This window comes from Brassica rapa, chromosome A03, assembly GCF_000309985.2.
Source record: "Brassica rapa cultivar Chiifu-401-42 chromosome A03, CAAS_Brap_v3.01, whole genome shotgun sequence".
Taxonomy (NCBI): Eukaryota; Viridiplantae; Streptophyta; class Magnoliopsida; order Brassicales; family Brassicaceae; genus Brassica; species Brassica rapa.
In genome coordinates, this window is record NC_024797.2 from 24224898 (window position 1) to 24245718 (window position 20821).

At 32.5% G+C, this 20821-nt stretch overlaps 4 protein-coding genes across 5 annotated transcripts in view; 2 read left to right on the forward strand and 2 right to left on the reverse strand.

Moving 5' to 3' along the window:
* LOC103860959 (NAC domain-containing protein 71) lies at positions 1-15463 on the reverse strand. 2 transcript variants are annotated; one of them, XM_009138640.2, is made up of 4 exons: positions 2473-15463; positions 2096-2382; positions 1789-2007; positions 1-1708 (listed from the first exon to the last, which is right to left on the reverse strand). In XM_009138640.2, the coding sequence occupies exons 1-4, from the start codon at positions 2633-2635 to the stop codon at positions 1517-1519; spliced, it is 861 nt and encodes a 286-aa protein (XP_009136888.1). In that variant the 5' UTR covers positions 2636-15463; the 3' UTR covers positions 1-1516. The 2 variants fall into 2 exon arrangements, with proteins under 2 accessions (XP_009136888.1, XP_033143707.1); XM_033287816.1 differs by having other exon boundaries at positions 2096-15453.
* Positions 3711-16694, reverse strand: LOC103860960 (serine/threonine-protein kinase BSK2-like; the record flags this gene model as incomplete). Its single annotated transcript, XM_033287395.1, has 9 exons — positions 3711-10976; positions 12407-12511; positions 12595-12750; positions 12823-13011; positions 13100-13159; positions 15569-15609; positions 15682-15921; positions 16005-16140; positions 16416-16694. Coding segments are annotated over 9 exons (1461 nt in total), but the record flags the coding sequence as incomplete, so codon positions are not given.
* The window catches only part of LOC108871189, a 10346-nt gene continuing 6189 nt past the window's right edge, over positions 16665-20821 (forward strand). Inside the window, exon 1 of the mRNA XM_033287815.1 lies at positions 16665-18357. The gene's annotated coding sequence lies outside the window, so the exon portion shown is untranslated. The remainder of the gene's footprint in view (positions 18358-20821) is intronic.
* The window catches only part of LOC103861161, a 3635-nt gene continuing 1472 nt past the window's right edge, over positions 18659-20821 (forward strand). The window contains exons 1-2 of the mRNA XM_033287396.1: positions 18659-20326; positions 20418-20793. Of these exons, the coding sequence (XP_033143287.1) occupies positions 18659-20326; positions 20418-20793 (2044 nt within the window). The remainder of the gene's footprint in view (positions 20327-20417; positions 20794-20821) is intronic.

The window sequence follows — 20821 nt, forward strand, 5'->3', positions numbered from 1 at the left end:
AAACTAAGAGAGAGAGAGAAAAGGGCTTTTCTCTCTAGAGTCTCTCCCCCAAATTCTTTTCTAACCCTAGCGCCGCCAACATCAAATCTCTGTTCCGGTGGAGGAGATCGTCGGCAAGTTTGCCGTGTGGGTCTTCTCCGCCACCGTCGGCATCTCGTTTCCGGTTATCGCCTCTCCCTGTTTTGGTTCTCAGTTCGTCTCAACCTCTTTGCTTGGTGTCTCTGGATTTCTCCTCCAGATCTAGCCGAAACCAAAGGAGTCCTAGGTTTCTCTGGAGCACTGGCGAGGTGTGACGACCTTAGGATCTCTCAGAGACCTCGAAACAGCTCTGGTTGGATCGACTGCGCTCGGATCTGGTAGATCTGAGATCCGAGACCGCCGGATCTGTGTGATGCGTCGCTGCTGTCGCCGGTCCTGCTCATTGGTCTCGCTCCAGTCGCTCTCTTCTATGGCCTGTCTCAAGGTCTCCTAGAGCTTCTCCTCTCTCTTTGAGTGAAAGGTGGTGTTGAGGCTCACCACTGAGGACTTCTTTCCCTTAGTCCATCAGACAACTACCATGGCTTGTTACAGCGAAAGTTAGTGGTTACCTTCCTCGCTTGATGATACCGTCGCCTAGGGTTTTGAGGACGACCTGCCGTGGTGGTGTTCTCGCTTGGAGGTCGAGCTCTTGCTCTCCTTTTGTTCAGCCTGCTGATGGAGAGTCTCCAACTCTCTTTGTGTCTCTTTTCCCTCCTTGCATACCTCCGGTTGTAGCTTCTGTTCCTACTCTTGATGTCTCAGCCGCATCCTTTAGGTCGCGTGGCCGGTGAGGGCGTTTTGTACCGCCTACGCTTGACCAGTGTTTTTGCTCTTCATCTTCAGCGGTGTTTTGTCGGGTTTGAACTTTTGTCCATGACCGCGTTAGCTATGGGTTTGTTTGCTCGGCGTCCTCCTCTTGTGGTGCCCCGGAGCCGTTGCCAGCCGCCTCCGTTGAAGCCACTTTGAGCCACCTTCAGGTGAGTGTCCGACCAATCTACCCTCTATTGGCTATTCTCTCGTTTCCTCCTGGCGATTGAGAAGTGGTTTGTTTGGGAAATAAAATGTTGTCTCTTGTTCTAGTACCATTATTATCTTCAATGCTCACCTTTGGTGGTTTGCTTGGATTTAATTTTTAGTTTCTTAGAGGTTCTTTTTAAACTTTTTTGCAGCCTTTAAGAACAGAATGGCTTAACAGTAGATTCTGGTTCAATATCATTGTAACCAAACATTCATTCTAGTAATGACATTTACATTCTTAGCAAAAAAAAAAAAAAAAAAATAAGACTATCATATAACAAATTAGGAATATAAAATAGTCATTCCACAGCAAACAATATATTAATTAGTAAAATCAAAACCAAAAAGGCAAAACCAATATATATATTCTAAAATAAAATGCAAGAGACTCCAAATTTATGCAAACCAATTTTATCTTCTTCGAGGACTCCAACATTAAAAGGCGTTTTTGTCCTGAAGAAACCCACACATTTCCTTCTACCTAGAAAAGGTTTGAGTAATCGAATGAACCGGTTTGGTCGTATTCAAAATTTGGCCAGTAACCGGTTTGTATTGATTGATCAATGTTCAAATATGAAGTCTCTGCAATTTCCATTTGGTGGTTCGCCCCATTGACTGGAAAATGGTAGTTGGGAAGGTATTCAGAAACACCCTCTTGAATTTGAGGATAATCCTATATTTAAATTTCACAAGACCAAATCAGACAAGTGTTTGTGTATACAAAACTGTTTTGGTTTAGATAATAGTACGTACTTTTGAGGAATCAAGGATGAAATCAGGAGAAATCCAAATGCTAGAAGATTCGTTTGTAGTTAAAGAAGGCTTGAAAGATTGAAACTGCGTCGTTTGATCTCGACATGGAGAGGTCGCAAGGCTAGAGCAACCTGAACCAATAGCTTGTTCGTTTTTATTTTTCAAAGTTTTGGTCTTAAGTCCGTTCTTCTTGACTACACGACATAACACAAAAGCTCCCTGAAATTCCAACATATATATGGTTCTTAGGTTTCTTTCCGTTAAATTAAAGGGATGAAGATATTGAAACATATTATAAATTTCTTACCTTGAAATTTGGTGATTTTTGAGAAAGATCGTCATCGCAAAGGCGATATTCATGCATAAACCAGATAGTTCTATCACCCAATGGGGCACGACCTTCATAGAAAACTAATGTCTTCCGATATCCGATTATAGCACCAGATGATTTACAAGAGATTTTTCGATCTTTACCGGTTGCTTTCCAATAACCGGCTTTTGTAGCCCTATTGGTTCGAGAACCATTAGGATATTTTTTGTCCTTTGGACAGAAAAAGAACCATTCCATATCTCTATTGGGTAGGAACGATTTATCTAAAACAACAAAGATAGCAATTAAAGAAGATAAAATTAGATATAAATTTATGAATGATATTAATTCAAACAAGTTTTTCTTTAGATTACCTGGTAACTCCCAAGGATCGAATTTATATAAATCGATAACAGGAATGACTTCAAGCTCAATCTCGAGACCTTCGACTTTTCTACTCAAGTAATAGCCTATGAGCTCTTCATCAGTTGGATGAAATCTAAATCCTGGAGGTAGACATGAACTTCCCATTTGCATGTTTCACACTTGTTGCTTGTGACACAAGAGAGATTTAGCGATCAAATCTACTAAATATTTTGAAAATCCAGAAATAAAAACTTTTTTCGACACTTGATTTGTTCTTAAGAAAAGCTTGCAGCTCACGTTGATTGCATTCTTTTTGTGACAAGATCATTGTCCGAAAAAATCGTATGACAATTAGAAAATAAATCAGCGCAATGACCCCAAGTTCCTCTTTTTACTATTAAGAAAAACAATAGACACAAAATTAAGAAAAGAAATATGGGAATAACGAAGAGTAATAGCCTATATTTTGAAGTTGAGGGCAGAGGTAATTGCGACGGGTCAAAGACACTGGCTGGAAAAAAGGTGCTCTTACTTTAAATCAGAGAGTAGCTATATAAGAAACCAAAAGTGATTAGTGAGTAATCAAACTAGGAGAATGATTAAGAGAAGACAAAGGTGGTAGAGTGTTGAATGGTTGTGAAGCATTTGATATATATAGCACAATGTTTGAACTATGGGGGCATATTAATTAATTAATTAATATATGTGGATTAATTAAGGGATTAGTTATATATGTATTATTTTATAATGCCATTTTAAAATCCAGAAGAAAAACAACGAGACACACCGAAAGCACACATAAAGACATTGCTTGTCTAAAGAGTTCCCAAAATTCCAAAAGAACTTGGACCTACCTGGTCTCAAAAGCTATTAGACGTGTTCACACACACGCTTAAAGATAAAACCCATCCCATAATATCGATTCAGTTTTCGACTAAATAATACGAGGGTTCATTTTATGAAACGATGAATTTGTTTTTATGTCAATTCTATATATCATGCTATTAATCTACAGAAATGTTATCTATCACTTTTTGATTGTTATTTACCGTCAAGTTTGCTATATACTATATGACATGTAAGTTAAAAACTAATTAAAATATTTATTAACCTGCCCAAAATATTCTATCACTTTGTGATTGTTGTTTAACATATTTTTTTTCATTCCAAATATTTTATCTGCTTTTATTATACTTTATGTTATTCCGCTATTGATTTGAGATTTATATTAGTCATCACCATTATATTTTTTTCTGTTCCTTCAAATATTTAATATGAAACCCGTGTTTCTACAGATTTTTGAATGTTCGAGTTTTCGACCTGGTTTCTCACAACAAAGGCATTTAGAATGGAATTATAGTCTGAATCCAATATCACTTAACTTTTCGGTCATAAAAACCGGTTCTGATGCTTTTTGGCATTTTATATTGTACCCAAAACAAATTTACTATTTAAATGAGATTTATTAAAGTTCGCAATCTCTAATAGGTTTTAACATTGTTCTTCCACGCCAGCATGAGTAAGACAAATTCGCTTTAAACTTTTAAGACATAAGAGATAACGAAACTTTGACGAAATAAATATAGTTATGGCTTTCTGTCAAAATGTAGTTATTGTTTAAGATGTAAAGTTGTAGTTTAAAGTTTAGTTCCCATTTGTGTAAGTCAGAGAAACATACAAAAAAAAAGGAATGACTTCACGAGATGGAAATGTCAGGTGTGGTTCTATAAAAAAAAGCCGAGCCTTGTAACTTGCAACTATGATGTGGTTAGAATATTCCCCTATACTTTAGGAAGGGTCACCCTGACCCCTAATGGTATTTACACTTTTGAAGAGAACACTAGGCAAAAAAAAAAATGAAAGAGAAAAAGGCAACTAAATGGAGAAAAAATATATAAAAGCATAGATAACTACGTCTACCGGTAGGTAAAGAAAGAAGTAAGCCTGCGAAATACGAAAAAAACGGACCAGCTGTGTTGACTGCACTAGGTCTAATCAGATAGTATTGAATATATGTGGTAGGGTATGATTAACTCCGGTCTCTTAGCCGGGATTCTATATTCATGATTTGACATTTTTTTTCCATCAATTTTTACATATTCATACTGACTCTCTGAACCAAACCGGTAGATCTTGATCCATATGAACGACAAAAACCGGTTGTTTCCTGACACTGCGTGCTAGGCTATCCACCTTTGTATTTCGCGTCCTTGGTACATAGATAATCTCTAATTGAAGAAAACTTTCTTTCAGGACCTTAATATCTTCCAAATAATTTGCAAAAACTGGTCATTCTTCTGGTTCTGTAACCATCTTCACCAATTGGAATCAATCTTTTGCAAACGTCACCTGAAATTGACGAACGTCACCTGAAATTAACGTAAATTTATCATACATTCCATTGTCCATAGTAGTGCTTTCATCTCCGCATGAAGAAGTGAAAGACTACCCCGAACATTCCTCACCCCTAACAACCCATCAAATCCTTCTAGAGTACTGAGCCAACCCTGTCCGGAGAAAATATCATTCTCTTTCTAGGAACCATCTGAGAAACACCATCTTCCTGGAATTGACGGTAGAGTCGTAACCTCTATGTGTTATACATTCCTCAGTTCGTTCAATATATGTGTCTCAGACCAAAGTGTTGATTTTGTTTTTGCCAAATTAAGCGTGTCCATAGGATCAATGTCCAGATTACTAAAAGCTTTATTATTCATTCCTTTTCAAATATACCATAGTATCCATGCAAACTGATGATCATCCATCTGCGGGAAAACTCTCCAAAAGAGATGATCCATGTTTGTGAATAGCGAGCTTGTTGGAAAAATAGTTGGATTTGATGGTATCTTTGAGAGAGCCCAAACCTGAAGTGCTGGAGGACACTAAAAAAACACATGGTTTATCAATTCCTCATCGGCTCCGCACCTTGCACAACGTATATTCCCATGTATCCCTCTCGCTTGCAGATTCTTCTTGACTGTTATACATCATGTTACCAATTGTCATAGAAAATATTTTATCTTTGGTGGCCACCGTATTTTCTAGCAGAACGCTTTCAATATAACAACTGTGGGACGATGGGCAACTGTGGTGAAATTGACATTTTTTAACACTTTTCAGTTAAGAGATGGCTCTTATATCTCTTATTTAAGAGACGGTTCTTAGTTTTTCTTACTCAAAATATAATAAAAACTAAGAACCGTCTCTTACCCGAAGCTAAAAACCTCAGTTAAGAGACTGGAGTTAATTATGGTCTAAAATATTTCTTTTTTGAAACTAGGTTACTAAGATCTTCCTTTTAAAATAACACATTTGATCATATTTAATAGTTTTGAATATATGTGGTTACTAACATTGTGTTTTGAACTTAGCTTGCCTCACATTTCCTTTTAAAATATAACATTTACCTCACATTTAATATTTTGAATATATGTGGTTACAAAAATTTTCTTTAAAAATAAGAAATTTGCATCATATGCATCATATTTAATATTTTTGTGTATATATATATTTAGAGCATCCTCACCAGTCAAGAGACTATATATGAAATTATAAAGGTTTCATCAAATTAATACTAATATTCTGTTTTCTTATAAGTCCTATCGGCTGAACTGGTCGGCTCCGAAAGAACGCACTTAATGTTACAGAGTGGACTAGTCTGAAAACGTACCACAGTGTTTGATCCGAGTTTGAAATATCTTCCGACTAATGACATGAGTTGACCAATCATCTGTAATACTAATATTCCTTACAATATAATTATCTAATTAATTCTAAAATAAAAACTAAATCAAAGTATCAAACCAATATTTCTTACTTTCCAAATTTTCATAATCTATTATTACAGGCCTGATTTTCTACCTATTTCTTACTTTTTCGTTTCTATTTATTTTTTTTCTATCTTTTAATGTCTGAGAAACTAGTTTAGATACGAACATTGTCATTTGTCAGTGTTCTAAGATTTTTCTGAAAGTAACCAATACAGCGCCGACTAATTGATCGAATCCGACGACATATTGTTTTCATCAACTAATAATTTTCTATTTGCGATATCAGATGGCCTTAATCTTACTGCAGATGTCTAAATCTAACTAAATATATAAAAAGTTAAAAGGTTAACTATTGACAGAAAACAAGATGTATAGAATCGTTATGGCTCTGTTGCACAAAAAAAAAAAGAATCGTTTTGGATATTGCATGGTTTTGGCTTTATATATGTATATACTACATACACGTCTACATTAAAGGAATGGAAGAGGAAACGACCGACACATCGAAGAGCAATATTGTTTTCAACAAAAGCAACTAGCGATACGACGATACTTAGTCTATGTAAAAATTATGATGCAGTATGTTATTCACCAAACTGATTAATCCAGCCCGCTAAAGAGCAAGAACGATATCTAAACAATAGACTGCAACTAGTACAATCGACCAGCAAAACTAATCTTATATTATTTGCATTAATTAATATATGACATTTGTCTTCTTAACTATTATATAAGATACAAGAGATATGAGTCAATATATTTATCATCAATTATTTTTTAGGTTAAAAGTCATTTAACTTAATATAGTATCATAATTTGATCTATAGTATCCATTCTTATCTTTAATCAATCAGATCCAAAGCTGGCCAATTGATCATTATCTAAATATTCTATGATTTACGACCAAAATGTCATTATCTCAAATTAAGTATCAGAAACAATGTTTCACGTTGGAACTTGAAAGGATCCTGAATGTTTTTTTTTAACACCAAATTCATTACCATCTCTCTAAACAGAGAGGAAAACATAGTCAAACACTACAAAGAGCATCTTTAGCTAATGCATCAACTAGCGAATTGAAATGTCTCGGAATTAAGGAAAAAGTACAGATATTCGATATTCTGGCTATTCCGTAGAATTCAGCCAAAGAGGACGTCGTAGAGATTGCTGTAATCAACACTTGACAGTCTGAGTTAACACAGATTTGAGTAATGATCCTAATTACTATATAAATGATACGAGTTTTATTTATGGCTAATTAATTTTAAGTTGAAAAGTTATCTAATTTACTACGTATAATATTTTTTAGTTGTTTACTTACTTTTCTTTTGCTAAATTTAGTTGTTTACTTTCTTGGAAAAATAATATCAACGATCAACTACACTAATGGTCCTCATTTTACCCAAAAAACTAATGGTTTTCCATATCGTGTTTCTTATTTTTGCTAACTAGTATATTTTTCAACATATTATTCCGAAAATATTGTATAGTTTTAGCAACAAGATGAAAAGAATATATATAGTTTTTACAAAGTTAGGTTACTTCGTAGATCGGAGTCAATTTAGTTAATCTTATCAAGAAAGACAATTAGGTGATAGAACTATTTTTATGCATGAACAATCGAGGAAGAACCCCGACAGTTTGGCAACCAAAGATCTCAGTCAAATCTGGAATAGTGCTACTGTAACTATGATCTGTCTTTTGCTTTACTTTTCGACCGAGCAACTTATTGACTCTTAGGATAGTATCTTTCTGGTCATACTATATACGATAGTATATGTAACACTTTAAGCAACTATATCTTACGACTGTAATATAATTATGTACTCTCAGTCAACGAAATACACTTAAAATTCTTGAAGCTAGTATTCTTTTCTCTGTTTCAGTAGTTTAACAAACACTCACATGTACATCATATCATATTATCTAAAAAGAAGAAAAAACATATTTGTACCCATAAGCCTTTTATAAAAAAAACATGTTATTGTAAATTAGGTTAGTTTTAAAGGAGAAAAATAACAGAATAGAATGATGGAAATGTCTAAATTTTACATTTGACATTAATGAAACTAGGTATTTTGCCGCACATGCGAGCATAATTCTTTTATACATAATTATTAATAAATGTACTATTAGTTTAAAATAAAAAATTTAAAGTAAAACATTAAATTTATAAAAAATTATGAATCTTTCAATTTCTTAATTTTAAATTTTATTGATTAAAAAAATTATTTTTGGATAACAACATTAATATTTTATTTTAAAATATGTTGTTATCTTTAACCAGCTTTTATTATAATAATTTATACACAATGATCTAATTAAATAAACAAATATATAACTATTAATATAAAGTGATGTTATTAAACAAAATTCTTGAAATTACCAAAACCTAAAAAAGCTCAAAATAAATTAAAAACACAAGAAGGTTAAACCGAACCCAACTTTACATATTATATTAATCAAAGTAAATAAAACTATTGATATAATTATATTGTAAAATACATCCCATAATAACTGAATAAACATTCAAACAGACTAACCATGTTGTCAAACAAAACATTAATATGTAATGTATAAGACATATCTATTGTTATTTTCATTTCTAAATAGTATAATAGAGAAAAATAAGCTACAGTCAATCTATATTTTTAAATTTATAAATATATATTTCTATTCTCATATAAAATAGTATTTATTATAAAATCATAATTTGTTATTTTCAAATGGTCTTTTAATTTTCATATTTTGATAATTATAACTAAGACATATCATTTTGAAAAATACAGTTTTGATAATATAAAAATAACATGTCCTTTACTTTATAGTCTTTCAAATAAATTTGGGGAAATTTCATGTTTACCACTTTCATAGTACCACTTTTTATCTTTACCACCACTAAATGGACATTTTCAAAAAACAATATATAATAAATATACTCTTGTACTCTTGTTCTCTACATATATGACAAAATACTCTTATACTCTTGTTCTCTCTCTATATATAATAAATTATTATTTAAATAAAATAAAAATAAAAATATTTTTTTTTATGTTTTCGAATTATAGTTTTCAAATTTAAAATTTTTTATAAATTTTTCTCGAAATTATTTTTTCCAAAATTTGTTTTTAAAAATCAAAAATTATGTTTGAAATTATTTTTTAATTTTTTTAAAAAAATTTTAAGTATTTTTTTATATATTTATTAGAATCCTAAATTTCAATCTAAACAAAGATATAATTCTTTAAAACTCTTGAAAAAAATAAAAGTACAGTATAACCTCTTTAAATTAATATACACTAAAAATCTCTATAAAATGATATAATTTTATAGTCCTAAATTGAGTTTTTGGTTCAATTAATATATCGATAAATTAATATCTCTATAAATTAATAAAAAAGTATAATTTTGGTATAGTCCCAACATTATTAATTTATAGAGGTTTCACTGTACACAGAGTTAATTTTAAATATAAATACTTGAAAATATTCTCTTTTGGAAACATGTTTGTTGAGAATATTTAAAAATATAATTCCATTCCCAATGAAAAATATTTTAGAAAAGAAAAAAATAAATATTAAAATTTTCAACTTAAATATTAAATAAATGTTATTCTTGCGACTGAATAGAAATGAAAATGCCACAAAAAATCATTAACAAATAAATATAAATCAAATGTATAGTTATTGGTTAAATACCTATTTTAATACTAAAAATAATATTTTAATAAATATTCCAGGACATATTAAGTTTATGAAAAAGTATAAATCATTTTTTTTATTTTCATAAAATTATTTATATTATTTTAGTGAAGTGATAAATTAGAATTTATTATATGTGTATATACTACCTAATTATAAAAATTAACAAAAAAGAAAGAAAGATGTAGATAAACACAAAATAAATAGATGGAATTATCTTTTTTTCAAACATGTTTTCCATTTATTGTTTTGAGATAAATTTTATAATATTAATTTGTAATGAGTTAAATAATGAATGATAAAATCATTTATTAAAAATTTAATTAGTTTAGTTAAAAATGATTATTAAAACTAATGAATCAATTGACAAAAAAACTAATGAATCAGCCTAAATTACTACATGACAAATAAGCAAATTCACATCTCAAATAATAGTATAAATATTTAAACTAGACCGGTTGATTCAATCCACCGGTACAATTATGATATGTCAATTGGTTTTCAGAGTTGCATAATCAATTTTATGCACTATATACAAGTTTATAAAAATGGAAAAAGTAAATAATCATAGGGAAAGCAAAGAAAATAAAAGCAATTAAAGTTAGCTTTTAGATAGCAAAAAAAAATATCAAAACTCAAAAAAAATATCCATTCATAAAATAAGAAAATTAATAACAGAAATTCGCTAAATTAATAATGTTTTTGCTTATCCAAGGAAAGAAGGTTCAGGATGAACAGCAGAAGCACCTGCATGAAATAAATTATCAAAGAAGGTTAAGGGCTCTCTTATCTCTCTGTAGTCTGTAGTCGCCTAGCTTCAAGTGCAGCACCTTCATTAATCATATCCCTAGCATCACTCTCCATACCAAGCTCCCAAAGTGCTAAAGCCTGCAAGTAAAACGCAGTAGGCCACCCCGGTATGCAACATTGAGCCTTCATTGCGTCTCCCAACGCAGGATCATGTTCACCCGTCACTAAGTAGGAGAAAGACCTTCTCGCAAATACAGTCGCATATGGACTGCTGCTCATCATCCTCACCAACTGGTAACAAAAAAAAAAGGTTTACAAGGAGTTTTAGATATAATACACTTATATATTTAATTGTTGGACTCTGCTGTTTGTTTGTTTTGTTTTATCTATTACTCTTTCTGTTTCATATTTTTTTTTTGAACTACTCGTATTATATTTCTTTTAAGGCTTTTTCACATATTAAAATCTTATAAACTTGATTTGTGAAATGATTTTTAGAACTTTACTTATGTGTTATCATGACATTGATATTTAAATAAAAATAATGATAACAAATCTTAATAAAAATGTGACATATCTTCTATCTTATTATGACATTTACAACTTTAATGACAAATAGTTTGATTTTAGAAATATTCTTAAAATAAGTTGATATTATTTTTGCCTACATACCATAAAAGTAGATTCTTAAAATAAGATAATGACAAAATTTTACATACCATACATATAAATTATATACACAATTATTATTAAAACTCTTATAATATACTATAACTGATAGTATAAATATCTAGATCCCATCAAATTAATTGTAAATATCTAATAATTTAAATATTCAAAAGTTATAATTAGATCAACTAATTAGCATAAATATGTGATTAATTAAGATTTTTAAAGTATTAAATTTATTTGAAATTAAACGCTATAAAATGCATCAGTTGTATGATTAACAATTAATTAAGATAAATATGATAAAAAGTTTAATTGACAAATATATTTTAACCAAACATATATACAACAAAGTCTACACTAAATTATAGTGTTTAATATAAATTTATTTAAAATAAATATATACATTTTTCACTTTAACTTAATTGTAACGAAAACTTTAATAAATAATAAATAAATTAAAATATTTTAAAATTAAATGGAAAAACTAAATAAATAATTATTCATGATTTCAGTTTTTGTTTTTAAATCGGTTAGACATATAATTAAATTTTTGAATAAAACTATTTTAAAAAGAATATTTTTGTGCATACATAGGAAACCACCTAGTTACAATTAAGAGGGTGATTGGTTGTGGACGTAGATGCTCTAGAAAATTAGAATTTAGTTTAAAACCATATATGTCAACCAATCAAGCTTTACTTTCTTTTAAAAACTTACTGCAAAAAAAAATTTTAAAAATTTAAAAAAGGATGTTGAGAATTTTGTTTCTAGAGTAAAAAATTAGTATATTAGAAAGCTACAGCAAAAAAAGCTACAACAATTAAATCTACAAATTAAATTTACAACCAAAAATATAAAGTTACAACACTTACCAATCACTCCTAAATGCTCTGTTTTGTTTCTAATTAATGTATTTATTTGTTATAGTTTGATAATTATGGAAATAAAAGAATATGGATAAAACTGAAAAAAATAATACAAAAAAAATTTTAGAATAAAAAAAATTTTAAAGTGCAGAATTGACGATGTATATGAAACGGATTGAGTACCTTTGAATAATATTTAATCGCGTTAATGAAGTCCTGGTCTCTGAAAGCATTGTCTCCCAAGTTCTTTGTTTGAACCAGTTCCTGGTTTTCTAGTGTCACCAGATGCTGTGAAGGCAAAGTGAGACAATATTAGAACGTGAAAAACCAAATGGAAGAATAAGCTAGGTTAATGATTTGTCTCCAAGTACATCACTCTCTGCTCCTTCGTCGCTGTAACCAGTTTTAAGCAAAATCTCGTATACAGCCGAGTGGTCCTTCCGAGAACAAGCCTTTCTGAGAGGAGAAAGCATGGTTGGTTGCATTACAGTACTCTTAGGCAGAAGCATCAAGAAATAAGATGAAATCTAAACATAAACACAAAAATTAATTATTTGGTACAAGAAAATATTGAGTATTCGTTTATATGATTCTTTAACCTCTTCCTGCTTTTGTAGCGGTGCTGCTGCAGAGACGAGAGATTTAGTATCAGGTCGATCTTCCGGGTTGTTTAGAAGGCATTTTGAAGCAAGATTAACAAGTTTAGTTGCGTCTTCATTCTCAAATCTCCCTTCAAGTGATGAATCCATGAGTAGCATCGCATGTTTCTCCATAATGATATCAAAAGCCTGAAATATTGAAACATTCATCACTGGTCTCATATTAAGATGACAAAAAAGTAAAAAATGAAAACAAAATAACTTTCAGGGACACTACATGGTTCGGTGGAATGCGTTTGCCGCTCACAAGTTCTATAAGAGCATCTCCAACCCATCTCTATATTTGCCTCTAAATGCTATAATAGAGTAAAATCAGCTCCAACCCATCTCTATTTTTTCCCCTAAAATAGAGATTGCTATTTTTTCCTCTATATATAGGGGAAAAAATAGCATTCCTCTATAACAGAGGCAAACTTTTTTATTTACAAAGTAGTCCTCTAATTTCTTATGATTGTAACTAAAATACTTGTGTATGAAAGAAATACAATTCTTACATATAAAATCACACTTTTTTGTTTATATACTAATTATTAATTTTAATAACTGCTGTTATAATCAAAATAAAAATTATTATTATTTATTTAAAAGTCAATTATAATTTTAAAAAATATTATTTTATTTAAAAGTCAAAGACTTTTTATTTAAATATTAATCAATACAACATATTAAAACAATTTAATACTCTGGTAAATTACTACCGGATCCACAAAGATTGTTAAAATATTGCCCAAACGATGTTGATGGAGGAGGAATTTGTTGATTTTGTTGCTGGTGACTGCGCTTTTGTAAAATCCGTGCTTTCTCTGCTTGAAAATGTTCACGAACATTTGGATCTTCTATGGAATTTAAGTCACAAAATAAAATTTTGTTTTCTTCTTTCATCTCTTTCAAAGCATAATTTTGTCTTTGAATCTCCAAGTGTTGTTGTCTTTGTTCACTTGACTTATTTAGTTGCTCCCTGAATTGGTTATTTCCTCCTTCTAGTGTATTGATAACCAAATTGGTTTGATCATCAATTTTTCGCTTCATTTTGGATTTCTTTACTCCAAGTGGTCGTGAAGAGGGAGATCCACTAATATTCTCACACTCATCATTTAAGTTTAGTGAAGAAGAAGATAACTTTGGTGATGCTTGAGTTGGAGAATCAAGATTGAGATTATCTGATTCTAAAGATGTGTACTCAACACCACATGGATTAGAGAATCGTTTGGCATGGGCAACACCATCTTGAAATTTTTCAAAATTTTTAATAATGTCCCACACATGCTCAAATTTCCAACCTCCTTTAAACATTGGATCTTCTCTTAACATTAATTTGGCTTGATTAATCTGCATTATCATTTAAAAAAAACATTCAAATATTCATACAAAAATTATCCAAAAAAATATATGTAAATATAAAAATTAATACTTACAATATCATCACTTGAAGCACCACTTGGACGTCTATTTTCACATTGTTTTATGCATGCATGCAATTTTTTCGCTGCTTTTTGAATGGTTTGAACCCGGGATTGAATTGATTTTTTGGACCGGTCACTCCACATTGCATCTTTTCCATTGTCGTAAGCTTCGACCACACGACCCCAGAATTGATCGGATGATTGATAAACACCTTGAATTGGATCTTGAGAAATTTGCATATATATGTGACATAAAAACTTATCTTCTTCACAAGAATATCCAGAAGAGCGGGACATTTTTTGATAAGTGTAAATATTATAGAAGTCTTTAGTGTTGTGAATACAAATGTTGTGTCTATGATGGTATTTATAGGACAAGATAACACAATTTTATGGGGTTACGAAAAATAATTTACACCAATGCATGTTTATTTTAGTCTTTCCTTGTAATAGTTAATAGCTGCACCAATGCATGTTTCAATTATTGTTGGGGCAGTAAACCTAGCTATAAAAAATATATATGCCCAACGTATATTTGCATGGTTTGACCTAGAACTCTAATTTTTTTTTGAGCAATCCCATTCATAGATTTTTTAAATGTTGTAGCTGGAAGTTTGTGTGCATTGTTTGACTTAACACTGTCAGTGCTTTGTTCAGCTTAACTACTGCAGCTTGAAGTTTAGTCAATGATTTGATTGGCTTTTTATTGTGTGAATCAAAATATATAAAGAATCTGATGCTAAGCACTTGTAGAAAAATTGAATATATAAAGAATTTCTGATGCTAAGCACTAGTACCTACAATGTGATATTATCTTTGTGTGATTATTAAACATAGACATTCAAATAGAAAATAGTCTTTAGAAAATAGTCTTTAGAAAAAAAAAGCACTAGTACCTACAATGTGATATTATCTTTGTGTGATCATTTCTCACTTCGGAATGCATTAATTGATCATTTATGGGAAAAATTTAGTAATAATGATTGTTAGATAATGGTACTTTGTTTTAATTTTTTGTTGTCTAATATCTTTTTGTAATAAAATGTTTCATTTAAATAATATTGCAATTTTATGAAAAAAATTCAAAAAGTATAATGAATGGGTTAATTTCAACATCTACATGTTAGAGGTGTAAAATGTAAAATAAAAAAAGAATCTTTCAAGAATATTCTTTTTTAGAGGAAAAAATAGAGGAATACATTGGAGAGAAACTCACCTCTATTATAGAGTTCCTCTATTATAGAGGAAAAAATAGAGAAATACATTGGAGATGGTCTAAGAACATTTCCATAACTGTAAATCACACTCTCAGGAATAATTGTACCTAACAAATGTGAAAGATAACCGTTGAATTCATCTAAATCAAGAAAGTACTATAAGAATGAAGATTCTTTACCTGTTTCTGAAAACTCTGGTGGAGCGTAAGTCAAGTTAGTGCTATAGTTTATTCCGTCTCTGCGGTTCTTGATGAGACCAAAAGTTGATAGACGAGGATCACCTTCCTCATCAAAGAGGATTCTGGATGCACTTAAATCATGATAGATCTTTTGGTTTTTGACGTTGCAGTAATCAAGTGCTTGTGCAATATAATATGCAACTCGAACACGCATTTCCCAAGGAATTTCCTGCCTGTTCCCTACACAGCAAAAGAGAGCATCAATTCTCTAAGCGAAGATCAAAAGGGAAGTAGTCAGATAAAAGATTAGAGGAACATCTTACAGTGAAAAAGATGCTTTGAGAGAGTACCATAGGGCATATACTCAGCCACCAACAATCTCTCGCCTCTTTCAACGCAATAACCAAGCAGATTGACCAATCTCTTGGACCTAAGCTTTCCAACAGCAGTCGCCTGATCCTGATTCCACAAGTCAAAACAATAGTCAAGGCAAGATCAACTATTACAATTCAGACAAGATAAACAGACAAAAAAAGGTTCCAATGCATCTTTTCTTTCAGCCTAAAGTTTCAGACATACATTAGCATATTCTACGGTCAAGATAGACACTAACTAATGTATTATTTTCCCCTTTTACAACTAAATAAACCGTTTAGTCTTCAACTAGTCACTGATGATCAATGAAACATAATAAAAGTCTGAAATTTTGAACTAGCCCTTTTTAAGATTCTTACCACAAAGTGCCGAGCATCAGGCCAAGTCAGTTTAGAGAATCGCTTGACAGCGACGAGAACATTGCCTTCGAGCTTTCCTATGTAAACCTCATTGAAATCTTTCACCCCACCTTCAGAGACAATGCAACTGGGACTAAACTCACTTATTATGTAGAATAATTCACTTAATGTAAATTTTTTGAAACATGGAATTTGATTCTCCTGTTCCACTTGGTTCTCATGATCCACTTGGTCCTCATGATCCACTTGTTCCTCAGTTACTGAAACACAAAAACAGTTTCATCATCAGAGTCAGAGAGGGGTTAGGGGAGTTATAGGAGTGTAGTTCAGAGAGGTATACACTTTCCATCTCATTCCTACTTTGCACCAACACCCACAATCATTAAACAACACGCACACAGGAGTTAAGACAGAACTAGGCAAAAGACAAACTAATCTACACTTCCACTAAAAAGAAAATTAGAGTTAAACCTGATTCTAATTGGTGCTGAACTGATGGATGATCAGGAGAAGTGATCACATGATCAGCATCTTTGGACTGGAAACAACCCATCAAAAGAAATGAGATTCTTCCAAGCAATGGGAAATGTGAAAGAGTAAGTTGCTAATCAAAAATGATTATGCCGAGAGAAGATTGTGCCTCTCGCTCTGAGTGAGTTTGGATTATATATTATGTTTGGCATTGTTCTATGTATAAGGGGGAGAGGCAAAACAAGAATAAAACTGAAAATTATCACAGAAAGAGTAAGAATATATATATTTTTGAAAACAATTGAGAAAGAAGTAGGTTTTGTGAGTTTCTGTTTTAACATATATATATCCAATCAAAAGGATTATTTACCATAAAATGATTGACTTTAATTATATATTACCAACCAAAAGCTACAGAATGTCAAACAAAAAAAAATATATTTCATGCGAAACAAAATATATACCTTAACTTGCATGCATGTATTTAACACAAGACTCTTTGTCTAATCAGAGAGCTAGTTTGCTTCTCTAATTAATTCCTTTTATTTCATGCTAGAAGTTGGAAGTAGTGTCTCCTTTATGCTGACGCATTTTGGTTATTTACTTATATATGGATATGTAAAGCTAACATGCCTAGTAGGAGAAAGACCTTCTCTCAAATACAGTCGCATATGGAACAGTCATCATCCTCACCAACTGGTAAAAAAACAGGTTTACTAGTTGTTTTAGATATAATACACTAATCTAATGATTGGACTTTTCTGTTTGTTTATTTTGTTTTGTTTTCTTTTATTTATGAGTTTTCACTACAAGAAATATGGCTATTGGTAGCAGTTCACGGTAGCACGAATTCTCAAACTGCTACCAAAAATGGTGTAATCCGATACCCATCTTTTTCATAGCGTTAGTTCCTCGCTAGCGATAAATTTAATCCAGGAAAAAATTAACAAAAAATACAGTAAAACAGAGTAAAGTGTTGTCGCGATGCAAAAGACTTGAGTTTAGTTTTAACCTTTTCCGCCTCTCCTTCACTCTTCACATAGAAACCATCGAAGAAAAAAAATGATTGGGAAGCCCAATCTCTCCGATTTTTGATCGATCTTCGTGTCTGAACGGTGTTGTTTTCGCCAGCGGTCAGATTCCCGGTGAACCCATATTCGATTTTGTCTGTAATTCCTTTGATTTATCTGATTTCTCAGATGAATTCCTTTGATTTGTTTCAGCTTTTACAATTTCGAGTTCACCGAAGATTAGGAGGAGAGAAGTCAGGTTACAGAATCACGAGAAGTCAGGTGGTAATCAATTCCGTTTTGCATTTGATATCGTCATGGGCGAACACGATTGTTCCTTTCTCGACTGAAGCTTTGAGTGTTCCTTTCTCTTCTCTTTTGCTTTGCAGGTTTTAGGTTTTGATTGTTCCTTTCTCGAGTGAAGCTAGTGGAGTTGAAATCCGAAGGATCTTATTGATCAGGTGATTCTTTTTCAGCCAAATAGAAGTCGTTTCTTGTTGATCATTTTGAATGACTGAAGAGGATGTATCTGATTGAATCGTTGATTGTTTATGTGTTCCTCTGTGAATGTCATTGTGTCTGTTTGGTGTATGTTTGACATAATCTTATGGCTTTGTTTGATTTTGTTGGTCTATCGGTTAGAAACTTAGAACATAAAATGGTCGAAAAGTCATGGGTTCATCTAAACAGGTAAGGAAAAACAATATATATTATAGGAACTGAATTTTTGTGTGTGATTAAGAGTGTTGAAATTATGCTTTCATGTGTCTAAACCGAAGAGCTGATCCTGGTTATGAGAGTGGTGCGTGGGAATTTGTGAGGTGTGTTGGTGCAGATTTGCGAGAGTCTGAGTTGATCATTTGCCCATGTATTGATTGTCGCAACGTAGCTCGTCACTCAGCCAGTGTTATTGTGGATCATCTAGTAACAAGAGGAATGGATTTGAGTTACAAGATGAGGGAGGATTGGTATCACCATGGAGAAGTAATGTCAGGGACTGACAGTAGAAGCAATGGAAGTGAGAAGAGGAATGAGATTTTAGGGTTATACCAAGCAGCTGCCTTTGTTGATGAAGAGTTTCTTAGGCATGGTGACTTAAGTGAGGTTGCTGAAGGTGAAGATAAGGCAGAAGATGAGTTTCTTGCTAAGCTAGCCGATGCAGAAACACCTCTGTATCCAAGTTGTGCTAACCACAGCAAGCTCTCTGCAATTGTTTCACTCTTTAGGATAAAGACACAGAGTGGTTGGTCTGATAGAAGCTTCGATCTGCTGCTTGAGACTTTGCCACAGATGCTACCCGAGGATAATGTCTTGCACACGTCCTTGTACGAAGTGAAGAGGTTTTTGAGATCTTTTGATATGGGTTATGAGAAGATACACGCCTGTGTGAATGACTGCTGTCTATTCAGAAAGGAGTTTGAGAAGCTAGACAAATGTCCGAAATGCAATGCTTCAAGATGGAAGATTAACTTGCGCACAGGTGATGTGAAGAAAGGTATTCCACAGAAAGTTCTAAGGTATTTTCCCATAATCCCACGGCTGAAGAGGATGTTCAGGTCAGAGGACATGTCAAAGGACTTGAGGTGGCATTTTACTAATAAGAGCACTGATGGAAAAAGCAGACATCCGGTTGATTCTGTTACTTGGAATCAAATGAATGACAGATACCCTTCATTTGCCGCTGAAGAAAGAAATCTTCGGCTTGGGCTGTCCACAGATGGGTTCAATCCTTTCAACATGAAGAATGTGAACTACAGCTGTTGGCCTGTTTTGCTTGTCATTTACAACATGTCACCTGAAAAGTGTATGAAGGAGGAGAACATCATGTTGTCGTTGCTGATTCCTGGTCCAAGCCAACCTGGTAACAATATTGATGTGTACTTAGAACCGCTTATAGAGGATCTAAACCACCTGTGGGAAAAAGGAGAGTCAACGTATGATGCAGTCAACCACACCACTTTCACATTAAGAGCTATGCTTCTCTGGACTATTCAGGATTTTCCAGCATATGGGAATCTTGCAGGCTGCAAAGTAAAGGGCAAAATGGGTTGTCCTGTGTGTGGAAAAAACACAGACAGTATGTGGTTGAGTAACTGCAGGAAGCACGTTTATATGTCCCATCGGAAAGGTCTTCCTCCCACACATCCTTATAGAGGAAAGAAAGCATGGTTTGATGGGAAAGCAGAGCATGGGAAAAAGGGTAGAATTCTGAGTGGTCATAACATAAGCCATATACTTAGAAATTACAAGAATGATTTTGGAAATGTGAAAGTAATTGGTAGGAAGAGGAAGATTAATGAGACGGTTGGATCAGACTCCAATACGGATGATGAATCCAGTGATTCAGAGGAAGAGGAAGAAGCAGTTGATGAGGAAGAGCTATCTAGATGGAAGAAGCGGTCAATCTTTTTCAAGTTGCCTTATTGGGAAGTATGTTTCTAATCTGAAGATATATCAGTTTTTCTTAATTGTGCAGTCACCACCTTCCTTTGACACTATTATCTGTGTTTGTTTTGTCTAGGATCTACCAGTTAGACACAACTTAGACGTTATGCATGTGGAAAGAAATGTTGCTGCAAGCCTTATAGCTACATTGTTGCATTGTGGAAAATCAAAAGACGGTCTTAACGCGAGAAAAGATCTGGAACTGCTGGGTATTAGGAAGGATTTACATCCTCAACCCCGTGGGAAAAGAACATACCTTCCTCCCGCTCCTTGGTCTCTGTCCAGCAAAGAGAAGAAAGTATTCTGCAAGCGGCTATCGGACTTCAGAGGTCCGGATGGTTATTGCTCAAATATATCAAGGTGTGTGAAGTTAGAAGAATCTAAGATATCAGGATTGAAATCACATGATTACCATGTCTTGATGCAACAGCTTCTCCCAGTTGCTATTAGAGGTATTAACTGAGTCTTTAAACTTTCTAA

Bases quoted from the DNA above. Each gene is read 5' to 3' on its own strand.
- LOC103860959 (XM_033287816.1), bottom strand. From the start codon at position 2,635: ATGCAAATGGGAAGTTCATGTCTACCTCCAGGATTTAGATTTCATCCA. The intron at 2,008-2,095 runs GTAAGAAATTTA...TTGGAATTTCAG, and splicing joins AAAAATCACCAAATTTCAAG to GGAGCTTTTGTGTTATGTCG. The intron at 1,709-1,788 runs GTACGTACTATT...ATTTAAATATAG, and splicing joins TCATCCTTGATTCCTCAAAA to GATTATCCTCAAATTCAAGA.